The following is a 24,542-nucleotide window of genomic DNA, read 5'->3' on the forward strand; positions in this document are numbered from 1 at the left end:
AACCAGCTGCACTTCAGAAATGCAACTAATGAATTGCTAGAGAAAACACTGTATTAATGAAGACTTTTTCAATTTTTCCATCAGTACTGGACTGCAAAGAGATAGTGTGACAGCAGCAGTCCTTGCTACTCTGCAAAATGGGTTATTGCTCTATTAAAAAATGGTGTGACCTTACATTCCTCAGAACACAAAAGATAATTCATCAATACTGAAAAACTCTTTTAAAGAATCTTTCCAAAGAATAGTTGGAATTGCCGGGATAGTTTTAAAGGACACCAATGTATTACAGACAGTACTGTTCTTTGAGAATTTTTATTAAATATCTGTAAACAACATAGTTTAAGTATAGACTCATAGACAGATAAAAATGGGACCAAAACAAGGTAGCATGGAGTCTTTACATCCCAATTACAAATTTGCACTACTATTTTTACATATACTAAATAAAAAATTATTAGAGAACAGTACTGTCTGTCTGTAATTATTTCACATCATTTTGAAATATGCAAAGTAGGTTAGGAAATTAATTATGTAGCATTTACAGTTGTTAAAGGTAAATTAATATTAACTAAATTAGCACCAACTTATATTTGTGCTCCACTCTTATTTAGGTTGAGAAGTCTTTACAACACTTAAACTAGATTGACAAGTTGTACCTGCTATTTCCTTAAGTAGTGTTGTATGATCATTTTCTGCCAAATTCACAAATCCAACTTGATTTCTGAAGTGATCAATTCCTTGAAAAGACAAATCCACTCTTTTTCCTTTCAGGAGATCATCTATAAAAACCTTGCTGTCTGAAAGAGCACCAACTGCTCTGTTGAGAGGAAAGAAATGTCAAATATATTTCTGCTGTTAATATTGCTATTAATCATTATATTAATAAATGCAACAAATATTTTTAGTACCAATTTATTATCTACTGTAGTACTTTTGCACTACTTTCTATCAATACAGTTGTTATTGTTGTTATTATTATTATTATTACCACCTTTTTATAAAGGTAAATCTATCAATACAGTTGTTATTATTATTATTATTATTATTATTATTATTATTATTATTACTACCACCTTTTTATAAAGGTAACGTGGTTCATACACTGTGCTGTAAAACCAAACAAATAATAAAGGGAGACTTAGCAGTGGGTGTAATTCCATAAAAAAGTTTATCTCAGTCCTTAAGGTAACTAAGATGAACTAAGATTTAACTAAGATTCTTCTTCAGTCAAAGTTACTACAGTGTTAATTAAATTATAAACAGATGTGACATTACATATATAATGATAAAATTATATGGAAATTACAATTAAGGTCATGAAGAACTGTTATTTAAAGAGGTGCTATCTCAATTTATTTTTACTTTCTGTAAGAGCTAAGAGGCATGCATACAGTAACTGCAATAACAGAGTACAAACCTTTAAATAATAACTTTAATCAGCCACATCAAGTGTATGTACAATTACATGAAATAATTGTTTTGACCCACATTAAAAGTGATTTAAATTCTAAACAAAAAACACATAAACATTTTAGTGTTTTCTAAAAGATTTCTCACATGTCACAGTTTTAATTATATTCAATTAACCAGAATTTAATATTTTCCCCAAATCGATGCAGACTTCATAAACGCTAGATGGCAGTAATAGGTTAAAAATGCTCAAAAGAGGTATTTTTACTTTTTCCGTTCTAGCTGGATAAAAGCAATCATCAATTTCTACAGACTAAATTATTTTATTGAAGCTAGTACAATTCCAAGAATCTCTACACATTCCAACTGTGTTTAACAAGGTGGACTCTCACTGTGAATTGTGTATTAACAGGAACTTAGGCCAAGTTAAGAAACACACGAAGGCTGATTACATGAGAAAATATCCTTCATTGATAGAGCCCTCCTGTGGTCTTTCTAAAGAGCTTTAATCTATAAGCTAGAAGTATTTTAGCTGCTTTTAAACACCAATGCCATTACTTGTTCCTTGGCAAAGATATTTTACTGTAAGTGTAGGCTCTGTCACTTACCTACCCTCTTATCACAGTAAGACAAGCCTGTTCCTGTGTCCTCCATTACTTGTTCCTTGGCAAAGATATTTTACTGTAAGTGTAGGCTCTGTCACTTACCTACCCTCTTATCACCGTAGACAAGCCTGTTCCTGTGTCTTCTCTATGTGCTGTACTTCAAGACCTTTCAAAAACACCATCTAATACTGGTTCTACCTGTCAGATTACTTCACATGTAAGCAGGCATAGATTTATTTACCAATATGAACCTAAAAATTGGTCCAAAACAAGTACAGATATTTCAAATACACTGAGTCAAATTAAGTTAAAGCTTGAAGAGGGCTTTTAAGTGTTGATTCATTAATGTATCTAAAACCCGTCTGTGGATTTTTTATCGTGTGAGAACTAACCCACAGAAAGTCCATGGAAAGCTCTGTTCCTCAGCTGAACAGAGATTTATATTTCCGTACTGTAGGGTCTGCTGCAGAACTCACTGACCAGCCCAAGCCTACCCGAGGAGTTCCATGAAAGGTCAATCCACACAGTGCAGTGTGCTTTCAGTTTAGCACTGTGGCATCGAAGATCTAGTTCTACTTTTTCTTTCATTTACAATCTTGCAAACACTAAAATATGTAGAAAAATAGCTGTTGTCTCACTCTAGATATCTTACCTTTTGTATTCTATCAGCCACTTCATAACATCTAACAACTGCTTTGTAAGAATAATGCACAAGGACAAACATATCCACTGAAGTCAATAACTAAAAACACAACAGTGGTATTTTCTTGTTCTTCCATTCCTAATAGTATGCCAACTAGTAATTACACTCATTGCAACTAATTTAGAGATACACAAAAAGTTTACAAGCACTTTAATCTAAAGTCAAAAAGGAAATTTAAAAAAATAATTAAACAGCATATTCTAAGTGAACAAAAGCTAGAATTATAGAAGAAGTGCATGTTTTCTTCCTATATTGTTGTAATGTAAATATTGAAGCACTTAAAATTCACTAAGTTTCTTTTCAGAAATTTCTGAGTTTTAATTTTGATCACTTGTTAGAAAAAGCAATCTCACAAAAAAAGCCAAACTCAGTTCCATCATTTCTGTTATTTGTAATGCAAAGGTGAGATTCACAGAGTCTTTGACAGAAAACTAGCAAGAAAAACTTGACACTATAATCTCATAATTAGGCATTTACTGTGGAGGCAGGCATCCTGATTTCTAGCACCTGATCCCATGACTATGCATACATTTAGCATAGAGTAGAACTTCTTGGCTTGCAGAGAGTGCTGTCATGACTCTTGATTGCTTTCTTTCTAGTTTCAAAATCTCACATTCTTGATTTCATACAGTCCTATAAAAAGAGATGTGTAGTGTATTCATGAAGGCTAGACGACAGTCAATCAGTTAGGAAACTCACATGGGAATTGCAGGTCTGGATTCCCTTAGAAAGAGCGGCCTAGAATACAGATCTTCCATTTTCAGGGTGAAAGCTGTATGTACTAAAATACCATACAAAGGGCTTTGTGTTGAATTGAATGTTATGTTTAGCACATTCTTATCACGCATTTGACTTCAAATAGCATTCAACACATTTCATTTCTGTATAGACAGAGGCACTATTGTGCAAACACAGTTGAAAAACTGTAGATATCTAAGTAACTCAATGGATCCAAACCTAAGGATCTGTGAACTCTCAGATGCCCAGTTGACTAGCTGCACTTTGTTTGAGAAATTACTCTTCCCCTACATTACACACAGGTTCTTTTGCCAGCCTGGATCTTGGTTTCTTTCCATTAACCTGGTATCAAAAATCGGTGAAGCAAGAAAAAGGCAAATTCAGCATTTTACTCTTTCAAATCTCCAAAAAGATTAAACAAAAAAATATCAGTTATGGATTTTTTAAAAAAAATCTCATTTAAAAGAACATGCAATCTAGAATACCTGAGGACAGCTGAGCTAGAAACCTATAGAAGGCATCTGGCCAGGAAAGGGGTGAATCTCTGAGGAAGCTGCTGCTGACTAGAGGACAGTTCTGAGTGCCTGGACTGTAGAGTTCTGCTGGGAGAGGCAGAGAAGAACTCTGTAAGTCAGTGCTTCGGTGGCATTCAGACAGTGAAAGCTGAGAAGGGGCTCACAGAGTAGCAGAATATCCTGAATTTGAGAATATTTGTTTTGGTATACAGTTTTAGACTCTTAAAAAATACTCATGAAGAGGCACATGTGCTTTGAGGTACAATCCCATGCTCATTTTTTTAAAAAAGTTTGCTTCAAACCCTTTAAAAAAAAATCTCACATAAACAGCTGGAGGTTGTTCTCACCAATTTTCAGGTGCTATCACAGTTTACTCATTACCAGGCACATGGAGAGGGGAGGGAATCTACCAGATCTAGTATCCTTTGCTTGCCTTTTTATTCCCTGTTCGTGGCTGTTGCTCTCCCCTTAGATCAGACTGTTGATGCTGACAAATTTGCATCTTCACAGTAGAAGACAGGCAGGACTATAGAGAGCTCAAGGATATTGCATTTAAAGAAAACAAGTGTGTAAAAACAAGGCAATTGATTTAGATATACTGATCATTCATTATTTTTAGGTGTGTCAAATGCTTTCAGCTAAAATACTTCTACTTATTAGAAGCATGTCCTTCACTCCCAAATGGTTCCTACATTCTGCCTTGGATTCTCACTTTCTTATAAGCAATCTGCACTTCAACAGATTTTTAATTCCCCTGTCTCCCCTATATGAAAACATTATTTTAAAAGAATTACTTCAGCAAACATGAAATCTGTGTGTGCAACTTCAGCACACAGTAGGAAAAATGCAATGGAAAACCACATATTTTGTTCAGAGCTTATGACATATAAGTTATGAAAATGGCTAATATTAAGACTAGCATTTTAAAAGCAACATGACTTAAATATTCTATAACCCTAGTATATTAGGGCTGTGTATGGCACAAAAAAGTGTCAGTTAACCCTGCTAGTCTCTTTATGAACGCATAATACTAGTATATACTAAATTAAGCACAAATACTAGTATACACTTAATTTACACTAAATACCTACATGCTAATTTCTTCTTCACTGGATAAATGCATCACTAACATGGTGACATGCAATGAGCCAGAGCGAACCATTGCTTTGGAAAGCCTTTGATCCTTTTGTATTATTGCATCTTGGAGAGCCTGAATACTGCCGGTAATCTGGGAAGAAAGACACAGAAACAACAGTTAGCCACTACAACAATTACTGTATCCCATCATGCAAGTGAACAAGAAAGCACACAAACTAAAAACAAACGTTTATGTAAAGACCATTCTAGCAGAAGAAAGTTTTATCCTCTGACAAAGCTGTGCTAATTGACCCGAGTGAACCCAAACTGGGTACAAATAGAGTGATTAATAAATCCCTGGACACTCCCCATCACATCTTAATAGCAGTTTCCTTCCATAAGTATTATAAACTCCTGAGGCAGGTTACGATCATCCAGTTTTACACTGCCAGTAATACCAACAAAAAGCTTCTTCAAGGAATAGCTCTACCCACTCTGCTAAACGTCTATCTTCCTATGCACACGTAAGTGACCGAAGAAAACCTGATCTTTGCAGGACTGGGCACATACAAAACCAGAATATTCAGTAAATAATTTGTAGAGATACCTAATTTGCAATTCTAATTACATTGCCAAATAGACAGATATAATGTATATACCCCCTTCAAATGTATTTAGACAACTTTCCTTGTAGGAGGTATAGAGTTCTAACTTCATCAATCCTTCTCTTTAAAAACATTGGAATTACATTTTTTTAATTTAAAATTATTTATATGGTTATACATGCTCTATAAATTGTATCCAAAATGTTTACTGTGCTTGACATTATGCTTGTTGTATCATAGCAATTTAAAAAACAAAACACCAAAAACCTGCAAGAATTCTTGAGTATATCAGTGAAAACTAGATCAAGTCAAATAAACCTGACCATCTGACAAAATTAATTACTTCTTAAAGCCCAGTGAACAAAGACATTACAAACAAATTATCTTTGGTGTATAAAATCTAAAAGAAGCATGTTGAAAACTCCAATCTCACTTTTTTGTTGGTTATTTATTTGAAATTGAGTCATGAACACTTCACAAATGTACTGTACAGACTTTACTTTTATAAGATAAGCACAAATAGCTCTTAGGTATAAAAAAAGCATTTATATATTTTGGTAGCTCTGTTAATCATAAGGAGCATATAAATTTCCTGGGGAAAAAAAACCCCCACAATCTAATGGGAGTGTTCAGTATTTTTGACTGAATTTCTTAAGATGAGTTTTGCCATGCAAAAATCTTACCCAATAAGCCATAGATTTTCAGTAGTGTCATATAAATATAACTTAATTATAACTCAAAGGAACTGATGCTAGCAAGGGTAGGGAGAAGGACAGAAGGTAAAAGCCACTTGCCAGAAAAGGGGATATGACATTTACAAAAGCACAAGTGTCTTAAGTAGTGTAGGACACATGAAGAAAATTCCACCATCATTTTATCATAAATCATGCTGCAATAAGACCATCTTCCTTCATACGTCAGAACTGATCTTATCCTGGATAAATAATCATTTCATTGTCTCAGATACAGGAGGAATTTAATCCATATTTAAGCAAAGAACTGGTAAATGTGATCCCTGCTAATTACAATGTATTGACTGAATAATTATCTAAGTCTATAAGCTAAAGCAAAAAAAAAAAAGAAACAAAACTCAAAAATGAAACATGTCATACTAGTTAAAATTTTATTCCATTTTCAATTATTGCTTTTACATTTAACTTGCACCTGTGAGCTAGCGAAGGAAAAAATATAAATGTAAGTGTACAAGCCCTTCAGAGAACAGAAGATAGATGTGGAACTGTGTTTTCACAGCAGTAAAAAGCATTCTAGCTCTGAAAGAGATCAATACTACTCAGCATTTAGTTTAGCAGCCAATACTCCACATCCCCAAACCCCTATAGCTCCCTTCACTAGTACTTCCACAAAAGCATGTTCTTTCAAGGCTCACTCTTATATGCAAGCACCAATGACACAAAAACTGTAGGAAATTAATACCTCTGAGATGTCAATTTTTCTGTCCAAAATTGGACAACAGGTTGAAAACCCAAAAAACCCCAAAGGACAGGCTCATAGCTGTATAAACTATTAGGAAACCAAGCTAAAACCCTAACAAATAATATGGCTTTGGAACAAGGGTAAGTCCAAAGACAGCCAGTTATCAGTTCCAGAGAAAAGTTATTGCTGAATCCATCAAGAAAGTATGAAAAATCCTGCCCTTTGGATACAGGTAAAATAAAAAGGTTGAGCACATCCTCTCTCTCTGGCTAAATAACAATGCTCTACACAATCAACATTATTTCGAAAGGAAAAAAAAAGTTTTCAAGTAAGTTTTTCTGAATTTCAGAAACTTGTTTTTCAGATGTTTTCCCTGCAGCAAAGTGTAACAGAACAGCTGTTAAACAGGTGTGCCATCACAATGCATATCACAATTTCAGATTTGTTCTGTTGTTTCCAATAAATCTAAGGTGCAATTAACATTTGAGTGTACTATTCTAATGAAGCAAACTAGGACTCTTGCAATGCTATATAACAAGCTTTGAGCCACTGCATAAATGAAAACTTTAAATTGCTACTTAACCTGTTACTTTCATTACCTTACAACGTATTGTTTTACATTTTAACTGTTACCATGCTATTTGTTTTCACTTGCGATGTCCTAACTTAAACCAAAACATTTTTGAAGGCACGTCACACTTAACAATTCCTCCCTCTGATTTAAAAAAAAAAGAAGTTAAAAAAGGCCTCAACTACTGATTTCAAGATCTCCTCTCACATTACTTGAAGTACATTATTCTGAGGAGTAATAGAATAACACTGTTTTGCTTATTACAAGCAAAGAAAATGTAAAGCTTTGACAGATCAATAGCAATTACAGTCAAGACTGAGGAACCCTGAAAGACTAACCTACCAAGTGATAACACATCATGTAAGTCATAACTCAAAAAAAAACCAAACACTATTTGTTTTCACTTGCTATGTCCTAACTTAAACTAAAACCTTTTTGAAGGCACATCACACTTAACAATTCCTCCCTCTGATTTTTTTTTAAAAGAAGTTAAAAAAGGCCTCAACTACTGATTTCAAGATCTCCTCTCACATTACTTGAAGTACATTATTCTGAGGAGTAATAGAATAACACTGTTTTGCTTATTACAAGCAAAGAAAATGTAAAGCTTTGACAGATCAATAGCAATTACAGTCAAGACTGAGGAACCCTGAAAGACTAACCTACCAAGTGATAACACATCATGTAAGTCGTAACTTAAAAAAAACCAAACCGAACAAATGGAAAAAGATACAATGATCATAATCTATTTAACTATTTTTACACAAGTAATAACGCAAAGTTCAATATAAATCCAAAATTAATGGAACAACATTTTCAGTTCTAAAGATTCAAAACAATTTAAATGAAAACAAGGAAACTGTTCATTTTCCAAGAGGAACAGATGATCAAATGTTTCAGAATATCCTTTATTACAAAATTTCCTCTGTGTAAAGCTTAAATTACTACATAAAATACAAATAAATAACACTTATGCTTAAAATACTTCACTGGAATAAAATAAGCTCTTAAAAAAATAAAGGTCTCTCATTACCAGCTGAAACTACCAGCAATTACCAGATTCACTCTGGCTATCAAGAAACCAGGTGTCTAAATTTTGGCTAATATTGCCTGTAAAAATTCCAATGTGTATTTTCTACTTTCAGAACAACTCTACCTCTAAGGCAAGTATAAACAAAACTTTCTAGCAAAGTCCTGGAGTTCTCATATGCTCTGAGCTTAAATTTAGAGTTGTTTCATTAACTCTGTAAATGATATGGCTAAATAATGACATCTAAAAAACCAAGCATACTTGACCTTCCCAACTAACCCTTGGGCATAGTAACAATCATCAGCAGGAATTCTCAATGACCAGATTATATAACTCCTAAATTATTTTTGCACTTGTTAAATCATGGAATCTGTTAAACAGATCTGGAAGAAGATATTTTAAAAGAAAATGTCACAAAAGATATCCTGCATTATTTGTAACAGGGTATCCTGATCTTCTAAAACCAGCCTTTACTATATCTTCTTCACATATTACGTTTTGAAGAATCAAAGACTGCAGTGTCATTTTCAAACCTATTTTATTCTCATTTCATATTTTCCTAATATTCTTTCACTTTTTCAGAGAACTGATAATACAGATGTAAGATGAGTTAAAATTCATCTGAGATAGTTTCTGATATTAAAAAATCCCATGAACTAAATTTGCAAATGGTGTTAAACTGCAGGCTTCAACTTTTTAAACATAACACATCTACTTTCCTCATTTCAGACACAAAAGATATCAAAGATGTACCAGAGACAATCAACAGCATGTAAGAAATCATTTTCATTTACTACAAGGAAATACAGTGTCTTAAAGACAATGTCTTAAAGAGCTCTTTGCACTTCCAGAATTCATGTGAACAACATCTCACTAAAACAACAGTTGTTTGAATTTTAAATAAGATTAATCATTTTACTGGAAAATGCTAAACTACAAACTGCCAAGTTAAAACAGTAAGAGATCCAAATAAATTTTTATCTGTAAAGAAATCTAAAAATATTGCTAGAATTTTTCACATTAAATTAAACATTAATGTCTCTCTTCCTTATTCTATGTGAACAACAAAACAGGCAATACTGAACACTGCAGAGGGAAAATTTCAGCCAGCTTCAGTGAAATCCATAAGACTGACAAACTGAATAAAAATGTAAGTATTTTTCCTACAGTCTTTTTTAGAAAAGCAATTTTATTCACAAAAAATGTTACATAACATAGCATTACTCATTGAATAGACTGGTAATATTTCTTTAAAACTAGCTGAAAAAAATTGTTTTGCACAACATCAAACACTGTTCTTAGAAACACATGCAGCTGTTGAAATATTTCTGGTTATACCAAATTAGTATAATAGAGAATATCACCTTTGGATTAGTAATTGGAAGAGAAATGAAATAATTTGGCTGATACTGTTTGTTCTTTTTCTTCTTTCTCTCAATGCCTTCTTCCATTTCCTTTCCAGTAGTCCGCTTTCTTTTCTTCTTAATAGTTAGTTCAGAAGTTGCATGTACTGAAGAGGAAAAAAAAAAGTCATTTTCAGCACACAGACATTTAAACAAAGACATTCTTAATATCACACCAACAGGAGCTGGACTTGAATCAACTGACTGGAGCATCTCTTCCCACTCAGCCCATGCTCTGAGCTGTCTGACTGGGATCCAACTCTGACTGGAATTAATGCAGCCACAAAGTGAAGTACCACACCTGAACTAACAGCCTACACCTCTGAGCCAGGTTTTTAAGCTGCTAAGACAGACAGACAGACACATGGCTTCCAAACCAGTGAGCCTCCCTTAGCCAATGTATGCAGCAGGACAACAAGCCTGCAAATTGTTCATACTTGAACATGGACATGACTGTAGAGCAGAAAGGCCAATATTAAACTCCAAAAATCCCATGCATTCTGCATTTTGAAATATAAAATGCAGTAATACATAGGATTATTAAAGCTAAAAGTTGTACTAGACTAAGACTTACCCACCAATAGCACATGAACCAAACCCAGCCCAGACGAAAATACCATCCCAGCCAGATCTGCTCTCTGCCTCTTCCTTTCTCAGAGACACCTGATATAGTGAAAGAAATGTGTGTGCCCTCAGTTCTTCCTTTACACTTAACTGTGTTTCTCTCAGCTCATTTCCTTGAGCCTTTATAGACCCTTTCCCACCACATGGCCTGATACACACCCACAAGCTGACCATGCTGCAGACATCCACTGGTCCAGTTAGAAGTGTACTTCCAGCCTCATGCTGGGAATACACATATTGAAGGACAGCTCACAAAACCCATCACCTGAGAAGCTCCCATACAGCAATGTGAATTGACATATGAAATGTCTTTATTCTGAGACTCACTGCTCCACAGGATAACAAAAGGGTGAACTCTTAATATGCTCAAGTACTGAAGGACTGAATAGTAATAAGAGAGGCTCTGGACTGCAACCTGTTTGCAGGGAGACTATTCCATGTGCCTGGCCCATGTGTCATTGCCAACAGGTAGGACCAAGAACCAAGTACATGATGTGTCTATGCTTTCACATTTCTTCTGTTTAATGCACTTACTAGCACATTCATCTTCAATATCTGTGTCCACAAATGGCATTTCTGTCATTAGAGAATCTACTGAATCCGCAGCACATGGCTCTTCACTCTGTTGTGTTTTTTCCTTATTCTCTTTAAATATTTTCTTTTCCTGTATATTTTCCAGCCCATCTGTAATATATTTAAAATAACACACTGGGTCTTAGTTTTTTGTATAAACAGCTAAGAGATATTATACATAAACAACATACCAAATAAACATTTCATTAATTATCAGCAAATAAATATTGACATATAACCCTGCAAGGATCCTGTTCTTCTTCTTTGTCAACAGATCAGTAGAAATACTGTAACATTTTATGTGGAATAGCAAAAAATAGAGTTCTGCTTTCTATATTTTAATAACCCAGGGTCTTGTTTGGTTCCAAGTAAATGAAATTACTGAAAAAAAAACCAACAACCTTATAATTGAGCATAAAAAATAATACCCTTCAGACATCACATAATGTTCATTTTAGACAACAGTAATGGCATATGAAATTCAGTGCAGACAAACATTGGCAAATTAATTCCACTGTAAAAACACTGAAAATGAGGCATGAAGAAGCAAGAAGGGAATCCTATCATTCCACATAAAACAAAGGGTTCTCAGCTGACTCTATTACTCAGGAATGAGATGATCACTCTATTCCTGCATCTCCCACTCAGTGTAGTATGTTTTAGACAGCAATGATCTCAGTTTCTCATTCTAAAAGCTGACTTTTAGTATTTAAGCTAAAGAAGGAAGCCAATGTAAATGAAAACACATCTTGCATGTACAAAGATATACCTGAAGCTCTACCACAGAGTAATATCACAATCACAGAATATTTTGAGTTAGACAGGACAGAATGTCCACTAACAAGTTTTTGAAAAAGTGTTTGTCCCCAAGAGTACCACCTGAGCATGAGTCATTTCCTTATGTCTACTTCACGCTTCTGCATCAGTAAATTCTAATATTGGCATATTAAGTTATACCTTAAAAAAAAAAGCAAAATCTTCTCTCTCATCAAACAATGGGCATATAATCAGGCACCCAGCAATACTCTTTTGGGACAACTCCACAATGGGATTACTGTAGTGGAAGGAGCTGTGTGTTAGAATTGCAGTTTATCCCAGGACAGCTCATTACTACAGACAACACACTTTCAAAGCTCCTCTCATGACCAGTGCAGATGGCCCAAATTTGGCCTAAGAGGAAAATTCAGCAGCAAAAGTGTACACTATGCTCTTAAGGCATGCAAGGCTACACATGTAGAAAATCGATATTACAGACCCAGTGTGGGTGATTATCACCCTGTGGAATGTTTCTTACACGTATCACTTTATGCTAGGGAAGATACATAAAAGAACAACCTGATTAAATGCTAATTCTCTCCAGGCTAAAGTGGGAAGCATAAATCACTCTGTGGTTGTAGTCTGACACCTAACTTTATCCCCTCAGGCTATTCAAAGGAAACAAAGTATTTACATTTGTTACTTGTTCCCTCTGCAGAGACTAAAGAACTATGCATAACAAACAGATGCAAAAGTAGTAATAAAATTATTACTTAACATTTAGATTAAAGATCACACAAACCAGATTTTTTTTCTGGTATCCATGAGCATACAAAAAACAACCCTGGATCCAAAGAGATCTCAAAGGGAAGGACAACACAGAGATCCATTAAACTGACAAACAAGTAGGTCAGGCTGGGGCAGAAAACCTCAAAATCCAGCAGTGCAGAATCATCAGCTGAGAGCAAAAGGGGTTAAGGTAGCATCAGCTACAGAACAAGGACTCACATAAATCTAAGGGGTGTATATTGCAGATTACAGGTTTACTTTGTTCTGTCTGATCAAAAAGCAACATACTTGTGCAACTTGGCAAAATGCTGCCTGTTCACAATAGTAAAGGCACAGATAAAGTAATTAAGAATGCACCTGCAGTAAACTGAACTGAGCAGGCACTGTCTAAATTCTACAAGTTGTGCTTCTACAAAAAAAAAACCTCCCTCACTTTTTTGAAAATACTAATTAAAGAAATCAGCAACAAACTTCAAGAGTTGCATTCTAGTCACTAATAAAACTTGAAAACAAGATTTTTTAAACTTCTTGACATAACATTGATAATCTGAAACCTAGAGTACAAAACCAGCTTCCTTAGGAACTCCTTGACCATTGAGCCGTTATAGGATAAGCTCTTTTTTCTTAATTGCATGCTTAATTATATTTGCCTGAATTTCATACATGAGTAGGTGTATCCATTATTCCTTTATTTGTATTTAAGTGGCTGTTGATCTTCACCAGCATTTGTCATCTGTTCCAGCGGGAAAAAAAAACCAAACATGATACAGCTACCTTATAAAGGACAGACCACAAAAATAAGGAGCAATAAAACATATTTGATTGTGCTCTGATCCCAGCTGCCTTCTCTACATATTCAGATTTATCACAGATGACAAGACGACAGTGAGACTTGATCTTCACACGCTGTTCCCTGTTCACTACATTTATGTTAATCTGTTTAATAGGTTTATCACAGAATCAATTAGGTTGGAAAAGACCCCTGAGATCATTGAGGCCAACTTATGACTGAACACCACATTGTCAACAAGGCCATGTTGACACGTCCAGTCTTTCCTTAAACAGAATCAGAGACAAGAATCCAACATCTCTCTGGACAGCCCGTTCCAACACCTAACCACTCTTCCCATGAAGAATTTCTTCTGACTGTCCAACACAAGAATTTCTTCCAAATGTCCACATGTCCCGGTGTATATCTTAAGTCGGTGTCCTCTCGTCCTGTTGCTGGTTGCCTGGGAGAAGAGGCCAATCCCCACCTGGGGAGGCTACAATCTCCTTCCAGGTAGTTGCAGAGAGAGATAAGATCCCCCTGAGCCTCTTACTCCAGACTAAACACCTCCAGCTCCCTCAGCTGCTCCTCATTGGACTTGTGCTCCAGACCCTTCATCAGCACCATTGCCCTTCTCTGGACACGCTCCAGCAACTCAACGTCCTTCCTGAATTGAGGGGCCCTGAACTGGACAGGAGTTGAGGCATGGCCTCGTCAGTGCCAAAAACATTGGGACAATCACTGCCCTGGTCCTGCTGGCCACACGATCATTGATCCAGGCCAGGATGCCATTTGCCTTCTTGGCCACCTTCTTGGCAAACCACTGGCTCATGTTTCATTGACTGTCAAAACCAGTACCCCCAGTCCTTTTCCACTGGGCCACTTTCCAGCCACTCTGTCCCCAGCCCATAGTGCTGCAGGGGATTGTTGTGGCCAAAGTGCAGGATCCAGACTCGGTCTTGCTGAACCTCATATCACTGAAATCAGGCCATCAATCCAGCCTGTCCAGGTCCTTCTGCAGAGCCTTCCGACCCTCCAGCAGATCATCACTCCAACCCAACTTGATTTTGTCTGTGAATTTGCTATTGGAAGACCTGATCCCCTCATCCAGATTATCAATAAAGATATTGTACAGGACTGGACCAAACACTGATCCCTGGGGACACCACTAACGACCAGCTGCCAGCTGGATGTGGCCCCATTCACCACCTCTAGGCCTGGCTGTCCATCCAGTTCTTAATCCAGAGAAGAGTGCACTTGTCCAAGCCATGGGCTGACAGTTTTGCCAGGAGTATGCTGTGGGAGATGGTGTTGAAGACCTTGCTGAAGTCCAGGTAGACAACATCCACAGCCTTATTCTTATCCACCAGGTGGGTCACCTGGTCATAAAAGGAGATCAGTTTGGTCAGGAAGTATCTGCCTTTCCTAAACCTGTGCTGGCTGGGTCTGATTCCTTGGTTGTCCTGCCTGTGCTGTATGATCACACTTAAGATGATCTGCTCTGTCACCTTGCTGGGCACTGTGGTCAGGCTGCCAGATCTGTAGTTCCCTAGATCCTCTTTCCAGCATTTCTTGTAGCTGGACATCACACTGGCCAGTCTCCACTTTCCTGTGACATCCCTGGTTAGCCATGACTGATGACAGATGGATAATGGACAGTGGTGTAATGAGCTCTTTTGCCAGTTCCTCATCAGCCCAGGATTGGATCCCATCCAGGTCCATACACTCGTGAGCATCTAAGTGGTTAAGTGCCTTGAAGTCCTGTTTGATTACCCTGGTACTTTTCTCATCAGCCTTGCCACTATCAACCTGGACAGCCAGCAGAGAGTAGTAACCAGTGGGCAGAATTAGCTCAGGGAGTCCATTGGTAATATCCCTTACCTGGGCCACAGGAAGTCATCAGACTTTCCTGTGGAATGGGTCCAACCAGCACACAGGGCCCTCAGTTTCCCTCAGAAGCAAGTCACCCACTGCAACTACCCTTCTTTTTTTCTTAATACAAGTATTTGTGATCCACCTGGGTGACTTCATTAGTCCAGAAGACCTTCCAGATAAACCTTCTCCACTGTTGTCTGGCTGACCCTCAAGACGGCCCGCCGGGCGAGCAGGGCTCGGGCCGCCGCCGAGCACAGCGCGGGGAGAAGCCGCCACAGCAGCGGCCGCATGCCCGGCCGCGGCGAGCAGCGCTGCCCGCCGAGAAGCCGCGGGGCCGGAGCGGGTCTGGCGGAGCCTCCGCGCCCCTCGGGGAAGCAGCGGGGGAACGGGGCCGTGCGGCCGCGGAACTACAGCTCCCAGCACGCTCCGCGGCGGGCATGGGTCGGCCGCACGGCGCCGCCCCTCAGCCGCTCCGGCGTGCGCTCCGAGGCGGCGGCGGGGCCGCCCCTCACGGCGGGGCCGCCCCTCACGGCGGAGCGCGGCACCCGCGACCGGGGATCCTCGGTTCGAGCGCGGCTTTCACTCGGTATCTCAACGAGAAGTATCTGCCCCAGCGCTCGCCCCCGCCGGGGGGCTGCAGCCAGCGGGATTTGGCGTCCGTCAAAATAACCGTGTGTAGCTTAGGGCGGCCAAGCGCTAATTAACAGGAATTTAGCGGCGGAGAATAGACAGTCTTGCTCTGGATGTGCTCTGCTATACGCTGTCCCGGGCACTCTGACCGCTGGCACTAATGGCTCTGTACAGCTCTGCCTGAACAGTCTCGTGTTGGGAATGGCCTCAAGGGTGATAAATTACATAAAGAATAGAAATTTTGAGTTTACCTGAAATTACTGAATAGACCTGAAAAACTGACTGGCAAAGAAAGATAAAAGGATGTAAAGGTATGCACACAGGATTATAAGAGTGGCTGGAGCCGGTGGAGAATAAGATAAAAAGGGCTGTGTATGGGAGAGGCCGCTTGTGTCAGGGAAGGAAGGGGAGACGGTCTTTTCCTGCTTGAATAAAGACTTGGAGTCTCTTGGAAGCCAAGTCCTGTCAGGGCGTTTGGTGGGAGAAGCCAAGCTAAATGCCACCTGGTGCTTTTGCCAATTGGCTTATCCATGTAAACCAGATCTGAGGGAGCAGCTGGTATGTATGCGTGTAAAGATTCCTGCTTCCATTTGTAAATACAGTGGGGATGGTGTCACGGCTCATCAGTAGAGGGGTGATGTTAGTTGTAAACTCTCATCAGGCTGAACTCTTGTGTTTTTAACTTTGACAACCAGCCTGCTGTTGAGCCTCGAGTTCTTGGCTAACAAGCCCTTGAATTCTTCCAATACATTTCCACAAATGTGGTGGCTAGCAAGTCCTTAATTTTATACCATACACTTCATTACATTCTCAACTTGCAAAACAAACTCAAAGGTGCTGGCCTGGAAGCTGCAACACACTTCCACAAGCTCCCTACACTCACAACAAAGTTCAATATGGGAGGTAGAATATGCCTGGCCCTGTTTTGCCCAGGCAAAGCAAGGGGGGAGAGAAAGAAAGAAAGGAAAGGGAGAGAGAGTACAGAGAATATCACCAGTCCTCAGATACTGCATTGGTCCTGCTGTGTTGGAGGGTCTGGAGCTGGGATCATGAGAAAGAAAGTGAAAGAGAGGGAAAAGAATGCGAGAGGGTCTGACCTGCTTTCTTTTATAGACAGCCTGGTGCAAGCTTACATAAACCAGATCTTGTGCCCTGTTTTGTTGATGTGTGCACAGCCAGCCCTTGGAGCCCCCCCACAGCAGGTGACTGGGGACAGGGACACCGAGCACAAGTGTCAAGGTGAAGCAGGAAGTTGGGTCAGAACAGTTCTGCCCCACCTCTGCATCTTTAGATCACACCTTTCCCATTGGAACACTCACAATGTTTGAGACAAAAAAATGCTTATGTCTGGTTCTCCATAGATGACAAAAGCAAGTAAATAAAATATAAATAAAATAAAATAAATAAAATAAAATAAATAAAATAGGATGGTTGGAAGAAACAGCATGCCTGCTGGAGGTTAGAAGCTGGTTGAAAGAAGAGTGAAAAATGAGGCCAGTTCCTATATTTGGCTCCTCATTTTACCATTATTTTGATCCATTTTGAGCTGTGTTTGCTATTCATGTAGAATTTTTATTTGATTTGTATAGTTCCATAGAGGCCAAAGGTTGGATGTGATGCAGAAGTGCAAGTTCTGTGGAATCCAAGAGAGGCTTTGGGATGAGGCTGCTGGCAGTTTTTATTTGCATTTCATTTGAATATCAGCTATCATTAGGAGACTAAATGAATAAGTCGTCAAGTCTTCCTAGCCCATTTCCATTGTCAAGTACAGTGCTTCCATAAAACTTTGATTCTAGAGAGTTATAGATCAAATACTGGAAGAAAATATTTTTGGAATTGTCTTTTTATAAAAATGAATTTAAAAAGCAATTTGGATCTGAAACTACTCCAAATCAATTCATTAAGTTTTTTTTTCAGAAATCTTCAGTGAGAAAACTTCAGGAAAAACCACTTCTGTTTGTAAAATTGAGAGGGGAGTCCAATGCAATGTTTAAATTAAGATGACATTTAATAGTGCTCTGAACAAATGAAAATGCAGTACATTTTTATGGACTTAAAATTGTCTGTAACCAGCACCCACTAGCCTCGCATTACAATTATGCCTGTAGATGTATTCTTAGGTCATGCGACTTGCCTGAACATAGTGCCTCCAGGATGAGAGGAAGTGAGAAATGAAAAATACCTCAGCTAGAGCTGGTAGTAGTTCCCATGAATTGTCCCTACAAGTCACAGAAGTGGTGTTGGAGGGAAGCATTCGATTGAGGACTCGAAAGATGAAGTAACAAGTTGTGATTTTTCTGCCTGCCCAAATATTGCACAAGTTTCACAGAGGTCACTGACCTGGTGCCTGGCAGAAACTGCTTTTCATTACTGCTTAGGTTTGGGCTAAAGCCAGCACTTTATCAATTTTCTGTGGCCTTGCCTTTATTAAAGAAAGTTTCTGATTAACCTCTCAGCAGTACAGTTGTCCCTTTAAAGGAAAAAAATCACATTATGACAGCTGCGTGGTGCTGGCAGAAAGAGGAAGCAGGGTCAGCTCTGTGGTTTTATTTGCTTACACAACTGCACTGCCAATGCCTGTTAGCCTCTCACCTACCTTTCTTAATCCACCCACTAATTTCAGGCAAGTTTGCAGAGTGTTAGAAGATTCAGAGGTATGACATTCCCACACCTTTCGTGAAAGTGGGTGGTTTGGGAAAAAAGAAAGATCCATTTTGTTCCCAAATGAGTGAAAGAAGAAACAGCGCTGTGTGTCTGTTTTTCCTAGAGTGGCTGTCCATGAGTATTGGCCAGCTCATTACACTGGAGGTCAGGGCACATATTATCAATACATATTATGTCTTATCTTAGTCAAGCAAGAGATATGGGGGAGCTATGAGCTATGAGTATTTGGGACATGACTCAGTGAGGGAAGTTAGGTAGCAAAAAGGCAGGAACGGGATGTGTTGCAGGGAGCCTAGAGGAGACACTGGGATATTGTGTAGGACATGGGAGGGAGTTGAAGGTATTGTAATGAGAGGGCATGGAAGCTGTAGGGGAAGCTTGGGTTGTTGTGATAAGAAGGGAGGACATAACTGGTACAAAACAAGTCTTCATTATTGTTGCTGCTTTGCAGCATCTTGTTTTCTGACAAGCAAAGAAGAATAACAGACCATGACCTGATTGTAATAATAGATTTGCCAGAGAAACAAAGAAAACTTTGAGCTGCAGTACTACAGAGGATGAAAAATGAGAGGTAAAGAAGTGCCTAGGATAAGGTAATTTAATGGAAAGGTCGAAAAGCAAGTAGTCTGGAGTCTCTGCAATAACTGGTATAAAAGGAAGAAGTGCATGGAGATGCTATCAGCTGTAGTTAATAAATAGAAACTGCATTTGAATGACATCTGACATGAAAAAATAATATAAATTGATATTTTCATGATCTGTTGATCACAGGCAGTTCATTTACATTTCAGGAGGAGGGAACAGAACAGCAGAAGGCAGCTGAAAAATTAACTGCTTACCAAGTGCTGCTTCTCTTTCCCCCGGCTAGCTGATGACAAGTTGGGGGGTGGCAGATTCCCCCTGGAGCTCCATTGAATCCCAGCTGTCAGCTGTTTCGGCTCATTATAAAACACAGGGAAGCACACGGGTCCCAGGGTAACTTTATTTGATGGTAAACTTCCCCTTCTCCTCTCCCGGGACCCTGATCAAGGGGCAAACAAAGACTTATATGTGTGGGCAGGTCTCAGGGGAAGGTATAATCTTCAACAAATCAGGAGAATTAGCAGTAAAAACCAGGTGGGGATCACAATGTATGAACCAATGAAATTCCAAGGGAGGAAAACAGTTTCAGTAAACTGCTAAAGTTTGGAGAAATAGAAACTAGCTGACGAAATAACTGGGAAAAGGCGGAGACAAAATAAAACAGCATAAAGAAAACTACCAAATTACAAATCAAACCGTAAACCTACTAATAAAACAAAAAGCATGACACAGCAACCAAGAACAGCAGCTCTTCATTTGCTAACCTCTGGATAGCAGCTTGTTGTGAGGGATGTGGGCTAAAGATAAACAAATGCTGTTAATGCCAATGTAATATTTCAGAGGAACTTCCAGGTTCCTGCAGGATTTTTGAGGAATGACATCTGTTGGGTGAAGAAAGGATTCACCTAACAAAGTGGGTCAATAATATCTTTGCCAAGTGGCTTGCCACCCTCATAAGGATGACTTTAAACTAGGTTGTTGAAAGATGGAGAAGCAGTCCCATCAGACCTAAGCTGGAAGAGGACTGGAAGAGCCAAGAGCTGTTGTGGAGGCAGAGAGGTAGTGGTAGATAATCGGAAAGCAGGTGCAGGATAGCATGATGGCAGAGATTGCCTGGCATTTAGGGGGACCCTAATAGGCTTGAAAAGTGGAACAGCAGATGCTTGCTGTGTAAAATTAAACAAAGACAATTGTAAAACCTTGCATCTAGCACCTGATCTGTTTTGGGAAAAATGGCTGGATACACATCTGCCCTAACTTAATGGTCTGTGACATATTTAACCACCTTGGAGTCTTCAATAAGTGTTATTGTTAGGTGTAATCTCTAGTTTGAACTCCTACAATATTTGCTCCCTGAACACAGCATTTATTAAAGGTGCTTAATCTTCCTTTCACTTTTCAACACAGAAAATCCACCAGAAATTATGCAAATCCTTATTGTGCATGAGAGTTACATCATCCTTTTCTAGTCAACAAAATTAGTCTTTCCTGTGTTGCTCCGCCATCAGGTTGAAAGAAGATATTAATTTCTTTAGTTTTGTCTCAGAGCCACAAATTCCATCACTATGGTATACATCACTTTTCCAAAATGTAAGGTAATTAGAATACAAAAAATATAATGGAATATCTCTAGTAGTTCATATTTTGTAATGTGAGTAGATAGGTTTCCTTTTGCTAAATACTTATATACACACAAAAAAAATCTATAAAATAGAAAATAAGTCTAAGTGATTTTGATTACCACAATCTTGTTTTTCACAAATATAATGTGGATTTAAGCAAAAAGTTGCCTGTCCTGGAGATCATTAAGTATGCCAGTCTCCAGGGTAAAGACAACATTCAGTTTGATAGGAAACCTTCACACACCTGCATTATGAGGGACTGTACACTGAAATAAAAGCAGATTTCACTTTACTAAACCCACTTCACTTTTTAGCTCTAGAGTTAGAGTTAAACCTAAAGTTAGGTTTGATCTGGAATGTCCAGTCTCCTGGAGCTGTTCTTTTTTCCTGACTGAAAAAGAGGTTTGAAAAAAACATGTCCAGGAGAAAAGTGGATGGAAAGTGTTTAAGTAAGAGAAGGCACTGCCTGCAATTAAAACGTTTAAGTGAATGTGGTCAACCAGATGTGGAAGTCATGCAGCTCAGACACTAACATTCCTTGAGCAAAAGACACTTTACTGGGAGTCTTAAGAAAATAAAGAATGCAGTTTTGAATCCAGAATTCATATTATTCCAGATGTGGGTGGGGGAAATACGTATTTACTTACTAAACTGAAAAATCTTGATTCTACGCTGCCAGTCTGTTCTGTTTCTTGCTTCCCTCTCTGCTCTTGTTCTTCTGTGTGTCTCTCCCTTCAGCCACAAGCTTATTTTTTAGCTCTGGCTTCCTATCACCTCAAGCTTCAGGTATTGCACAAACACACTGTATTTGTGACCACTATGCAGGCTTTGTGTGTGGCCTTGTATCTATTTCCTTCTCTTACCCATGGATTTTCTGTCAAGTTAGGATGTCTGTGAAATAAAAGCAGTGTCTTTCCTGCTGTTTGCACAGCCCATTGTCCAATTAAGAAAAAACAAATCTATGTTCCTTATTGCAGGAACATATTAGAATTCTTCCTGAAGTTCTGCTCATCATTCTCTCTTCATGCATTTCTGGTGTGTACCTGCTGTTTTTCCTAAGAGGAGCGCAGACATTAGTTCACAAGCACTACCAGAGCTTCTGACAGTTGTTCATTTAGCCAAAGGTGTGAATGTACATGCTTTGGGTCTCTTCACCAGTCAATAAAGACAGAGGCTTTTGTGAACTGTAATTTGTGCAATAAGTAAGTAGCTGTTCTAGAGATGCTTGACTCCTTCCATGAACAACCAGGATTGTGTCTTGCTTAGACGCAACCTTTAACCTGCATGTTAGAAGGCTGATGTTGGGTGAAATGGATCAACGTTGGCTGCTGATCCATTTGTGATAACACATTTTGTTATCACCTGGTTTAGAATTAGGAAAATAACTTCATGTTTTTTAATACTTGCTCTGGCAAAGCCTTTTGAAGCCTAGACAATTAAATTCAACAGCTGCTCTCTAACTGGAAACACTTGAGTCAAAACAGCCTTTCTTGATTGTTACACTAACCCTCATCACAATGGAAGAAGCTGCTATGGCTGTGGCTAATGCTGCAAAGCTCGAGAGCTCAGAAAACTTCACGCAGTGTAGGTTTTGTGATCCTGCCAAGTTAGAGCCTACCTAGGAAGAAATAATTAAGCGGTGTTGTTTTATGTTTCACATGAATTTTGAAATTGGTTTACTCCTGGTATTGCTGGGTGTAACCATGGAAAAAATCCCACCCACTTCTCATATCAGCAGTCTCTTAAGATGTCTGTTTATGTTTAACCTAAAATCTCAAACAAAAAACCAGTGATGCTCAAAATACCTTTCTTACGAGATATTTAGGGAAACAGTAACTTATTGTTTGAAGAAGAAAAGCGTCCCTGACCTTAACAGAAATGAAAGATCTGAATTCTAACATTGGTTTAGCTACACTCACACTTGGAGCAATGTGATGTGGCACCCAGTTTCTGTCACTGAAATCTCTCAGAGGTTATTGAATCCATCTGTATGTATGGATCTGAGGCTATTTGCCACCTCTTTTCTGATGATGGAGTTTCCTGATCCTCTTCTTGAGGCTCAAGGTTTTAATTTATAAAATCTAAAGGATGAACCAGTTCAAAGCTCCCTTATTTACAATCATGATTTTAACCTAGATCAAAGACATTAACTCATGTCCACATTCTAGTATGAAAAAGCATGGGAGAAATTAAAGAAATTTATGCAATTAAAGAAACACACATTCTGACTAATGGGGAAAGAGACACGTTTTAATTCTCCAGATTAGCACACTGCTATGACTGTAATAGATTATATCATACAGTTCTTATTCAATACTCCAGACTTCTGTTGAGCCACTTTCAATTCACATTCATACTCTGGCACTAGATGAACTGCAATAACTGAAAGGGAGGAAAACATTTGCATTTCCTGTAGTACATCTAACTTTCAGTCCAGGCTAGAACAATGTTTTAAAAAGCCCTATTGAAAGAACCATGTTTGGGTCCTTTTGTCAGTCATTCAATTTGTCTCCATAAGCCAACATGTGATTATTATCACTATTAACTTGTACCCTTGCAGGAAAGAGAAGAAATGGTGTTATTTGGTGTTATTTTTATTTACTTTCTATATGGTTTTCATTTTAAGAGAGAGCCGGACTTGATTATATGTAAGGGAATCAATCTACAGCTTAAAAGTCATGAAAACTTACACATGCTTTGAAACACTGAAAGGAAGGAGCTCAGGCACACATTAAACTGTACTCTATCAAAAACTCTATTTTTGGTGGGCATCCAGAGAATCAATGAATTTTTTTGACACATGACTCATACTCAGTTCAAAATATTCGTTATGATATATACTTGCATTGTGTTTTGGCCAAATGCTGTAACTCCCCATGTAGCTTAGCATGACGGGGCGGGCGTGACAGAGCTGCTCTCTTTCTTTCTAATTTGCACTGATTCCTAAAAACATCAAGTTTTTGAGCAAGTATATAAGCATCAAAATTGAAAATAAGGCAAATTGAAAATAATAGACAAATAATACTATGGGACATGTAGGTGTCTTTCTGCTGTGTCTTGGCAAAATGGTATCTACAATCCTAAGAACGATCTTCCTCACAGCACAGCTCTTGAAGACAGGTAAGGTGCATAGAGACTTTCAAAAAGGGTGAAATCATACCCAGAAAAAGTTGTTTTATGCTTTTGCAACAGTTGAGAAGGCAAAAATAGGATCCCTCACTTAAGGTACATTCAGTGAAAGAACTAATGCTTTCCTGAAGTGATGTAGTATAGCAAGGATCTGTTCCCTGAACTGGCGAGGAGAAGGACCTGCAGAAAAACAAGGCGGAAGAAAGCAAACTGAATTGCTGAAGGATATGTTGAGCTGCACTTGTGTCAAATCTATGTGTGGGTCTACAGCAGGCTTTTCCAATTACATACTGTATTTGCAGGACTCCAGAGACTCATGGGCAGTACCACTAATGACAGTTGACTTATCATATCCATGTAATTAGAATGATAATTAGGGAGATTTTAGAGAAGGGAGTGTGAATAGGTAGAGCTCACTGAATTCTCATGGGATCTGGC

The 24,542-nt window shown here is 38.4% G+C and overlaps 1 protein-coding gene across 2 annotated transcripts in view; it reads right to left on the minus strand.

Annotated features, from left to right (window-relative positions):
• AKAP7 (A-kinase anchoring protein 7) overlaps positions 1-19,773 on the minus strand; it is an 85,379-nt gene extending 65,606 nt beyond the window's left edge. For both annotated transcript variants that reach the window (XM_039707212.1, XM_039707211.1), the window contains exons 1-5: positions 19,611-19,773; positions 11,250-11,399; positions 10,053-10,198; positions 5,063-5,199; positions 657-817 (exon numbers count right to left, since the gene is read on the minus strand). In XM_039707212.1, coding sequence (XP_039563146.1) covers positions 657-817; positions 5,063-5,199; positions 10,053-10,198; positions 11,250-11,298 — 493 coding nt within the window. In that variant the 5' untranslated portion in view covers positions 11,299-11,399; positions 19,611-19,773. The remainder of the gene's footprint in view (positions 1-656; positions 818-5,062; positions 5,200-10,052; positions 10,199-11,249; positions 11,400-19,610) is intronic.
• Positions 19,774-24,542: the final 4,769 nt, after the last annotated feature.

Source organism: Passer montanus, unplaced genomic scaffold (genome assembly GCF_014805655.1).
Source record: "Passer montanus isolate IOZ18808 unplaced genomic scaffold, ASM1480565v1 scaffold2, whole genome shotgun sequence".
Taxonomy (NCBI): Eukaryota; Metazoa; Chordata; class Aves; order Passeriformes; family Passeridae; genus Passer; species Passer montanus.